The following is a 10,914-nucleotide window of genomic DNA, read 5'->3' as shown; positions in this document are numbered from 1 at the left end:
ATCAATGCTATAGACCGAAATCTTTTCAATAAAAACTCCAATCAACAGAAATAAAAATAACTTAATTTATTCCAACCATTTCCTCCAAATAAACAACGTAAAAACTCACTTTTACACACATCATTCATAATAAAGCATACTAACACGCCGCTTTAGACAATTGCGGCGTCGAGTGGCGCGCTGCTAGCGCTCTTTTTCGATCGCAGAGACCCTGCACGCACGCGAGCACACTACGTCACGTCCGGGGGGCACAGGTATATGAAAAATCGCAGTGACGTAACACTTTTCTCGCTTCTCATTGGTCAATAGCCCGTTGCCGGGGTAACGTGCACGTATGTGAGCGCGGGCAAGAGTACTAGCCGGCCGCCGATCAGGGCTCAGCTGACTTATGCGCCATTAAAGTATATACTGCGCAGACTTCGCTTTTTTAGGTACTGTTCGTTATTTTTTTACGATGTTTGTTTTTATCAGAATACAAGTTTTACGCTCAGTATTGACTTAATTTTGTTGTCAAACTGTTATTTTTTGAAATATTCATTCCATTTAAGCTATATTTATTAACAATATTACATCAAAACAGGCGAAAACAAAAGCGATAATACTCCGAATCTTATAGAACGCATCCTAAGTCATAAGATCAATTGCTTCAAATTTCAGTTGTGTTTTTCGGTAGAATATTTTTTAGCGTATTTTGCATCCGTTGATTGTATTGCGCTACTGAAAGAATTTTTAGGTATTTTTGTGACAAAAAAACATTTATTTGATGGGTCAATTACTCATTTGATGCTAGAGTTTCTAGTATATTTCGTCTTAGAATTCGATAATAAGCTAGACACTTTTATCTACTAGCGGCCCGAGGTTGTCACGGGAAAAGCGCTGGGCCGGTGGGTGCAGGTTATGTGGATTAATTTGTATTTTGATAATTTTAATTGTTTTTTATGCTAGCCATTGTCAACAGCATGATCATAGATGAATTTACGTATGTTAGTCTCTCATCGTTTAAACCTGGAATGGAGGACTGCTCACATATTACGGAAGGTTGAGGTTAGGTGTTTTGTTTCAGTCGGGCGCACTGTGGTATCTCCGATTCATTTATGGAGACGTTTCTATTATTGGAAACGTTTCCAAATTTGACTACTCTTCTGTTCCAAAAATGGAAACGCTCGTTCCATAAATAGAAACGCTAACATCTCCGCACATATTTTCTTGCCAAGGGTGGCTGGATTCGATGTATAACAACTGTTTCGCGTAAAACAAGCTCAGATACACCAAAAGCACTTGTCTTCTTGCATGAAAAGCTGTCGTATGCATAAAAATTCACGTCTTTAAAATGCTCCTGAATCGTATCCATTTATGGAGACTTAGTTTCCAAAAATGGAAACGCCGATGTTCCAAAAATAGAAACGCTGAATTTCAAATGTGTGCAAACTTAGCTTAAATGTGTTTTTAAAATTCACATGCAACTAAAAATTTGATGTTTTGGGACTGGTTTAGCATCTCGGCTCTCGGCAGTTACCTTGGACGTCGGGTTCGATAATAATACCTTACGCGCCGCAGCTTGAGCACATTCAAAAGTCAACTAAAACTAAGATTTCCCAGAAACTACTGGACAGATGTGGTCCAAAGTGGGCAATACATAAAGCGTAGATATCATTTCAATATATAAGATTAATATCAATGTTACACATGAGCTAGAATGAATAAATTCATCGTAAGAATACAACGGTATTTGGTGTGACGACGGTGCAGACCTTATTTCCATCCTGCTTTTTACGTATTTGCACGGAGATTTACGTTGATCCGAGCCTACGATCATATTCAGCACATTTGAAATATCATAAAATGCCCACTTAAGTCTCCAAATAGGGCTTTGCAACAACTTTCATGCGATTTAATCAAAGATTGACGACCACCAGGCCGCTGGTACACCGGAAAACGCAGCGTGAAAATGAATGAAAAACTGAAGTTCCCGGTGATGTGGTTGTTCCAATCAATGAGTCAGTCTTTCAGTAGTCTGTTAAAAACGTTATTTTTTGTTCAAAACATTCATAAATGTTATTATTTTCGATTAGAAAAACGTGTGAATTTTTTTATCACGTCAACATGTTATAAGCATCGCCTCGTTCGTCAACTTTCGGTTTTCTGATCGGAAAGTCGGAGAACAGGAACATAAACTAGAATGCTGGCTGTCGATTGGTGGCATCCTGCGCATGCCAAATTGCACCAATCAATGCCCAGTTTGCTTTAAAGGTAGCGATGCACACAGCGTCTCCATTTATGGAACAGATCGTTTCTATTTTTGGAAATGGCGTATCCATTTTTGGAACATTGTTCCAAAAATGGAAACGTTTCCATAAATGGATCGGAAATACCACAGTGTGCCCGACTGGTTTGTGTGTTTTATTATTGATGCATGTTACTTTTAGGAATGTCTTTTGGGACCCTAATGTCACAGTACTTCATGACCATGCATAACATCATTGGATTGTTCTTAAGATTAAGGGAGGATGGGGGATATATATAGTCAACTACAGAATGATGTTCCACTTTTCACAGGCAATTATTTGCCTGGAGTTGTAGGCTGTGCCGCATCACACGGTCTGAGATAACAAATTATAGCTTTGTCCCAATGCTCACAATCGACACGCTTCATTGCGTGATAAACGGCACAACTTAGCACTCCGGACAATTGATAGCTTCTGAGGAGTGGAACATCATTCTGTAGTCGACTATACTGGAGCTGTGGTGCTGTTGTGTTCAGATTTGAGATTACCTAGCTGCTCAGCGGTGGGGAATTGTGCTGTATTGGGGCTGCACAAGCTCTTGGAATTTCTCACTGGCTTGGCTTTCAACATGGCTCAGGTCAAGGCCACTGCTAGGGCATCCGTAGATTTGCTGCACCTGCGCAACCTTAATTTCAATTTGGCACAATTATCTTCTGCTGTGGTCCAGTAAAAAGTGTTACAGGCTTTTACAGAACTTTTTTATTTAAGAACTACTTTAAGAAATATTGTGAACAATTTCAGATAAATATTTATCTAACCTTTGCCGAATTCTAACAGTACAGGTCATCTGTCTAATCCCTGTGACTCCCAGTGTTTGATCCTTGTAGGCTTGTAGCTGTGAAAATAGCTGAAACATGTTAATGCTTCAGTTCAAACTGCTTGCATCTTTAATAAGACAAGAAGCCAGCATTATGTATGTTTGCTTGAACTCCAATATGTTTAGGCAATCATACTCTTACCCCATTTGTGTTGTTCTTGACTTGGTAGGCTAGCCGGAATGGCTAACTTTACAATCCCTGTTCTACAGAAATCAATAGTACTTCAAGATGGGGTACTACAATAGCTACCTGTACTCTGCTGGAGGACTCTACCTCTTTGTCCTCACTGTTATTGGTAAGCAAGCAGGAAACAACACATCCCTCAAATGATTGCATGCTTTGTGTACCTATCATATATTTACTTAGATTTTAATTTTCAACAGTATTAAACTCTGTGCTCATTATTTGCTTCTCTAGAATCCATATAAAGATACATATGTGTAAGGTACAAAATAATTATATGTACTATGCAAAAGCAAATAAAGTAAAATATGTACCTATATAAAATAAAAACATGTGATAAGTTGTGTATTTCAGTTCATGTGCTGCCTTATTTAAACTTAATAATGTTTGTTATTCACTCTTTGGTAGTACCTATGATACATGCAGTGCTAAGTGAGTCTGCCCATTTTCAGCACTCTACTACCTTCTTACTGGCCAGGGAGAACGCATTGACTTTGGATGGTGAGTGTTACCATAGTTGGATGCAATGTGCACACTGCACAGTGAGGTGTGCCTTATGATCAGAAATTGTTTGAACATTACCAAAGTTTGACATCTCAATCCTTGGTTAGAGGGGACAATGTCAATGCAGGTTGCATTAACTTGGTAGATTCATGCATAGCTTAAAGTATGTCTAAAGGTTTACTGTTCACTAATACACAGTATTGTATGCATGCCAGCTAGTGAGCTTTGCATGTAAAATAGATTCTAGCTCATCCATAATCAACAGTTGTCTTAGCTGGTGAATTATGTACATGATTGTATGTCTGTTTTTCTATGGATGACTGATGATTATAGTAGACTGTCCCCATGTACTAGGAATACCTGCATGTCATCTGGCCATGAGCTGCAGGATAGCTCAACTGGGTGTCTCCTATAGCTCATGATACCAGCCAGAGTGCCCCCTGGTGAGCTGTGTGACTGGTTCGTCTCTCTCGCCGCCGCAGGTTCCTCACCAACACCTCGCCGTACATGTGGGCGGCCACCGGCGTCGGCCTGGCCGTGGCACTCTCGGTGGTCGGCGCTGCCCTGTAAGTAGACCTGCCGGCCGATGCCACCCCAGGCCACGCCCGGCAAGGTAGACGGCCGTCGAGAGGACGTGCTAACCGCGCCGGACAGTCGCTGTCCAGAAATGATTCAAATGTAGGAACTGAAATTTACCGCTAATTCCTCTTGTCTGACTGCTTTCACGTCACAATGTGAATGATCACATAGTTTATGCTTTCAACTAAACCAATGTATTATGAAATAGCTTAATGTTATTGTGGCCTTATACATAGTTCGTAATGCTCCATGTGCGAAATAGGTACTGGAAAATCCCTCGGCTGCTCAGCGCTCAGATTCAGTATCTCGGTGACGATCTCACGATCCGCTGCGGCGTCCGTCCGCTGACTCTACCCCGTACCCGTGTCTCGGTAGCGGCATCTTCACCACGGGCGTCTCGGTCATGGGCGCCGGCGTGCGCGCGCCGCGCATCAAGACCAAAAACCTGGTGTCCATCATCTTCTGCGAGGCGGTCGCCATCTACGGCCTCATCGTGGCCATCGTGCTCTCCGGCATGATCGACGTGAGTTCGCGGCCGGCGTCCTCATGCGCTCGTATTGCACTGCTGGATATTGGCTGCCAAGGATCTCAGACTTGAACTGTAACTGAAAACAATATCATGCCAGTCCGCATCATTATGCCTGGTCATCCATCAGGTGGTTATCATCGACGTGCTGTTCAGTATTTACCAGATAGTGATAGCTCCTTGGGATCTCTTGTCGAGCAGTCTGCTTCACTAAGCATCTACACAAAGTCTCATGATATCGCAAGCTAACCGATACCGTAATTATATACTTGTCTGACTACCGGACTGGTGCTGGACTTGATGCAATCGTGCCTGACACCGAACCGTTTTTTTCCGCCTCTGTAGACGTACGACCTGGATAAGGTGGCGAAGAATCCGTTGATTCTGGACAACAACATCTACTCGGCCCACCTGATCTTCTGGTCGGGCGTCACTGTCGGCTTCGTGAATCTGGCGTGCGGCATCTGTGTCGGCACCGTCGGTACGTGCTTCGAAGGGACGAGTGGCACTAGGGACTGGCACGGACTCCACCCGTTCACTGCTGAATAACATGTTTGCTGTATCCGTAGTTGTGTGTCACACATTCATTGAAGTGCATGATCCGTCGATATCCAACGAGCTCGCGGTAGTCAGCAGCTAGGGTAGGGTGGGGTAATTTGAACATGTGGGGCAATTTGAACATAGTGTGAAAAACAGAAAATTACGGAAAATCCATAAGTGGCATGACAATAAGACCAATGAGGGAAATTATCGTAACTAAAAGGGCTATCATATGAATGGGGTTTAAAGTTTCAGGGAATGATGATGTTGACGCACACTGTAAAAAATCAATTTCGCAAGTAAAAACGCCTAAAACACGTCATTGCAACTTCATTGTAGCGCAAAATCTTGCATTGCTAGTGCCTAATACGCAACGGCTTTTGTTGTACAATGATCTAATCAGTGCCCTCAATCCAAGAAATTTGCTTTTGAAGCCTGTTTTTAAATATGGCAAAAAACTTTTAGCGTGGGGTAATTTGAACATAGTGTGAGAATTTCAGTGAAGACAGGGATAGCTCCGAAAAAACAACGCTCCCAGTTTTTTTTGCCAATATTTTCGACCCAAAGCAGTAGCAGATTAGTGATGCCAGTTTTATAAAAATTTACTTCTAATATCCGTCTAATTTCCGGCATTTTCGTTGATTTCCGTTCAAAAATGTTTAAGTCAGCCATTTGTCCAAATATGTCCGAAAATTACGCATTAATCAACACTCAAAACTGTTAATTAAATTGCTTATAATGTAATTTTACCAGCCGAAAAGTGTTCATTATATTGAGACACAGATAACAGTAGTACTGGATTGGAAACAGGATTCCGGTGGCTGCAGTAAGAGGCCGAAAACAGAACCGAATATTTCGTGCCTAGACTTCGATATCTCCTCTCACAGGCAACAAAAAAAAAAATATATATATATATATATATATTGGTTTATGTGAATGAAACTTATAAAGAAGCAATCTAGCCGTGCTCGTGTTTATTGTTGCATTTTTGCATAATGGCAACTTATTTTACTAAACGTTGCTGCACTTTCCTCACCGTAGTGAGGGAACGTATGCCACTGATTTGATTATAATGATTCCTCACTCTCATCCACAAAAAGCACTTTTACATGGGAGTTTGCTCTCTTTATTTACATGCTCATCGACACCAGTCCTGTCACAACGAGCCATCCAAACGTCACAATTCAAACCAACGTCACAAAACACCCCTTCAAGTGTCACTTCGCTTCGCCTGCCCTCCCAATTTCATCAGCGACCTTACTTCCCCGCCTTACATCTTCTTGACCCTGCTGAACTTTGGCCTCTTGTCGCTCCTCGATCGGGTTGCACCAGTGGCTGGGGTGTCTGCTTCCTGACTTTCGATGGACAGCACTGTCTTGAGTGTCTGCCTCACTTATCAGTTGCCATGTTTCCACACTTTCCAGCAAATAGATTGAAAACCGTCGCATACATCTCTGGAAGGAGGCTCCTAAGGACGTCGTGACTATGATTGCAAACGAGTTCCGGTCAGTTCGACAGCCCGTTTTACGACTATCTTCGTCACTTCTGCGTCACTTCTTGGTTGATCGCAGACCAGCAGCTGGTTCCTGTTAGCTTCCGTCTTCGGCAGTTGCCCCCAAATATGGCAGATCCTCACGGTGAGGTCGATGTCTTCCTCGTCTTTCTCCAGCCGTACCTCCAGCGGCGTAGCCCCATGATAGATCAGCACGCTGGCGGAGGCAACGTTACTTGTCACGCCTGGTGGCCGAGCGTGCCAAAGCGCCGGAGCTGTGTCCCAGGGAGGCCTTGGCGCTGTCATCCAGGTCCTCCATTTCAGTGGATTTCGCCACCGCGGCCACTAGCTCCTGGATGACAAGAGCACCATCCTGCTGTCACTCCTGCTGTGATGGTGCCATTCGGGCGGAGGCGTCGGCGGGGCTGAAACGTGACCAGTGACCACCATCTGAGGCCCTTAATTCGACTTTGGAGTACCGCCTCATTCTCCGGGAACTGTCGGACACTCGACCAGTTGTAGTTGCCACCTGATAGCTGATATTGTCATTCGTGAAGAACGCATCGGTCTGGCCCTTCATAACCTGCTTCTGGTGTGAGTGGCGTGCGGATGCCATGGCTGGTTTCGCTGGCCGCTCGTGCACAGGGGGCATCGCGTAATCCACGCTGGTTAATACTGACAGGACTGCGCCGCTCTTGAGCCGACGGCGCTGTCTTTGCATGCCGATGCGAAATGACCGATCATCTTCGAAATCTTCCTTTCTGAAATGCAGCTCACACACAGCGGAATAGTCCTGATCCCACTCAGCCCGGTCACGGTGACCCATGGCGCCAATCCACTGAGCCCGTAGAGATGTTTCGGTGAGAGAAGCGAATAGGTGGCATGTGAGACATCTCTTGTTCCTCTTGGTTCGTTGGGTTGTAGCCAGGAACGGCACTTTTTTACCGCTCATTCCCCTCCTCCATTGTTGATGTACCTATAGGTATACGTATGTAAGGCTTTGCACCACAATTTTTCAAAAGAAAACACCACGCACTGTGCCCTCTAAATGATCAAATTAAAAGTGAAATACTTTAATTTTTAAGCAAATGAAAGTAACATTGGTAGCTTCGATTTTAAATGTAAACGACAAAACACAAAAATGACGATTTCTTGCAATACACAACACACAAATTATCCATTCAGCTGCACGCGAGAATCCCATTTTGGCGCCGTCGCATAAAAACATTCGGCCTCTTACTGCAACTGCCAATATTCTGTTTCCAATCCAGTACTACTGTTATCTGTGATTGAGAGCTTAATAAGCTTTCCATTCGCCAATCAATGCTATGCACGATTACTTTATAAAAAGCGCTGAAGTGTAGCAAGCCATCGTCCAATGTTGTCCAGTCTGCTACCTTTGTCCAGCCAATTCCGAATTGGAGATTGGACAAAATCAGAACTCCAAATGTCCAGGTTTCGATTGGCACCACTATAACAGATGCAGTAAGGTTGGGAGTTTTTATCGAACAAAAAATGATAGACGCTCTGTTGATTGAAGAGAGGCGAATTCTGTCAACTGACCGTTGTGCAGCGTGCAGATATTGATACTCTGCAACTGTTATTTTTGTTGTTGTGTTGATTTTTCAAGTTAAGGTATGTTAAGAATTGTTCTGCCTATTTGTTTATGGGTCAAACAACATCGGTGCTGGCGAGACTATCGTTTTTATGACAGGTAAAGGCAGTATGTTCAAATTACCCCACGGTGGGGCAATTTGAACACACCGTGACTTGGTGGAGAAGTGAGGCTATGCTTTTCAAGGTATGCTCGGCTCGTCCAAAAATGAGGCTTGCATGGTGAGAGCAAGTGACACTTGCGCTACTGAAGCAGTTTTTCTTCATCCAGGGTTGAGCTGGAATTTGGTACAACGGAGAAGACGTAAAAATATGTTCAAATTACCCCACACTACCCTACGTCTCAAAGTAAAGTATCGTACATTAAAGTGATTGGTCACCTGTGTATTGACTGTTGGGCTATGTCGCTGCTACCAGTTTTTCGTCCTTATTAATTTCCCCAACCTGGGCTGCAGAGTCGATGGATTTTCGGTGACTCAGACTCCGGACAGAATTATCGGCTCCGACGACTCCGCAGCCCTGCTTCCAACAGCACGTTGGCCCGGCGTTTGTCTCCGTTTACTCTGTATAGTGTTTGAAGGTGAAGCGCAGTTTTCTGACGCGACTGCGGCGTGCCGACAGGGTCCGGAGCGGCGCTGGCTGACGCCGCCGAGGCCTCGCTGTTCGTGCGCATCCTGATCGTGGAGATTTTCGGCTCGGCCATCGGTCTGTTCGGCCTGATCGTCGGCATTCTCCAGGTGAGGAGACCATCCTCGGTTACTGCTGCCGCTGGCACAGCCGGCAGCGGGCGGAGAGGGTTCGGCTGGGTGTGTGTATCGGTACCTGGGTTAGGCAGACGGCTCTATTGTAATTAATTGCGCGCAAAAGCGAACGTGCTCGTGTAACAAAAATCTTGGTGGGCACTGGGTCCAAGACGATAGGTAGGTACTCATTTTTGCGTGTTCAGTTTTTTTATGTCTACCGTTAGCAGGCGTTTGCTGTTCGCCGTGTAGGGTATACAGCCTGCTAATCACGCACGTTTCCCGACCTTGTCTGACTGTGACCTCGTCTGTTGCAGGTGTCTCAAGTGAAGATGGGTAACGCAGCCGCCTAGGCAGCTGGCTGTTCCACTGCTGGTCCGTGCAATGGTGCCGCGTCTCGCGCTGACGGGCGCGGTTCGGACACGCCGCCCGCGGCGCACCTCCGACTGACGCGGCCGGCCCGTCGAACAACCCGCGCGGATTGTGGCAGATCAAGATTGTGGCCGCCGCCACACGTGCCAGTGATCTGTCAGAGCGAGAAAAATGGAATGGTGGACCGTATGTGTGTGTACAGGGTGTGTGCCTAATCAGCGTTATATGTGTATATAGGTATAATATATATCATCAGTTGAGGAAGGCGGCTGGCGCCCGGCCGCCGTGTGAACATTCCGCATTCGCTCCCCCCCCCCCCCCCCCGTAGTCGGTCGGCTGGTAAAGAGCGCTACCTAATCCGCGTCCGTGTCTGTATGTATCGTGCAAATAAATCAGCCATCGGTGTCACACACGCTGTGTCATGTATCGGAACACGGGGTGGCTGAAGACAGGCTCTGAGACACACACAAACGGAGCACTGCTGACGGTTCTACCCCGCCAGCTGGGTGCGGAGCCGCACGGCGCACACTTCGCGGACATCAGGACGCGCTGTCCGGCCGAGGAACGCATTCTGAGGTATAAGTGGTGGCCGAGATTCCGAGACGAACAAACTGGCCCTGAATCACTGGTCCACTAAAACCGGACATCAAGGGTCGAATAGCTGCGCTTATCAACGGCGGACTATGACTAGGCTGGGGATTAGATTGGTCGGCAAAACATGCTCATTAGTAGGTCAGTTACTGGCAAGTTGAGATCTGGATTGACATGCCTACGCATTGTCAGAGCACCGTTCGACACGAACGACTAGGCACTGATATCGCAAATCATTGCGACTACTTGTGATAGCGCGGGGCACGGTCACATTCTTCTAGCCATTAACATGCCCAAGATATGAACGGCGTTACGAGCCACCAAACACAATTACCGAATACACTGAGACCATGGCTCAGGGCCTCCTCTAAGGATTTTTCACTGGGTGGGCAAATTTTTTCGCCGCTCCCCTGCCCAAGGGCAGATCCAGTCACTTGTTTTGGGGTGCAACCATTTTCACCTGCGACTGGGGGGGGGGGGGGGGGCGGGTTAAGGCCTATATCACTTTCACAGTCAACCAACTGTGCCATTTATAGTTTAACGTTTGTCGTGTGTGATATGGTATTTCGTGTGTATTTCACCTTATAGGTATGCCTATTGTTTACATTAGTGATATCAATAACGGAAAATCAGGATACCGATACCAAACCAAATGCCAACCAAAACCAGG

The 10,914-nt window shown here is 45.5% G+C and overlaps 1 protein-coding gene across 6 annotated transcripts; it reads left to right on the top strand.

Moving 5' to 3' along the window:
• The first annotated feature begins 660 nt into the window (after positions 1–660).
• LOC122382236 (V-type proton ATPase 21 kDa proteolipid subunit-like) lies at positions 661–10,063 on the top strand. 6 transcript variants are annotated; one of them, XM_043367303.1, is made up of 8 exons: positions 661–884; positions 3,313–3,398; positions 3,739–3,787; positions 4,273–4,356; positions 4,745–4,892; positions 5,241–5,376; positions 9,163–9,278; positions 9,599–10,063. In XM_043367303.1, exons 2-8 carry the CDS (start codon positions 3,332–3,334, stop codon positions 9,632–9,634), a joined length of 636 nt encoding a protein of 211 aa, XP_043223238.1. In that variant the 5' UTR covers positions 661–884; positions 3,313–3,331; the 3' UTR covers positions 9,635–10,063. The 6 variants fall into 6 exon arrangements, with proteins under 6 accessions (XP_043223238.1, XP_043223240.1, XP_043223239.1 ...); XM_043367305.1 differs by having other exon boundaries at positions 701–733; XM_043367304.1 differs by having other exon boundaries at positions 836–858.
• Positions 10,064–10,914: the final 851 nt, after the last annotated feature.

This window comes from Amphibalanus amphitrite, unplaced genomic scaffold, assembly GCF_019059575.1.
Source record: "Amphibalanus amphitrite isolate SeventyFive unplaced genomic scaffold, NRLGWU_Aamphi_draft 000135F_arrow, whole genome shotgun sequence".
NCBI classification, from domain to species: domain Eukaryota; kingdom Metazoa; phylum Arthropoda; class Thecostraca; order Balanomorpha; family Balanidae; genus Amphibalanus; species Amphibalanus amphitrite.
The sequence above is the reverse complement of the archived record's forward strand: the minus strand, read 5'-3'. Positions and strand labels throughout refer to the sequence as shown.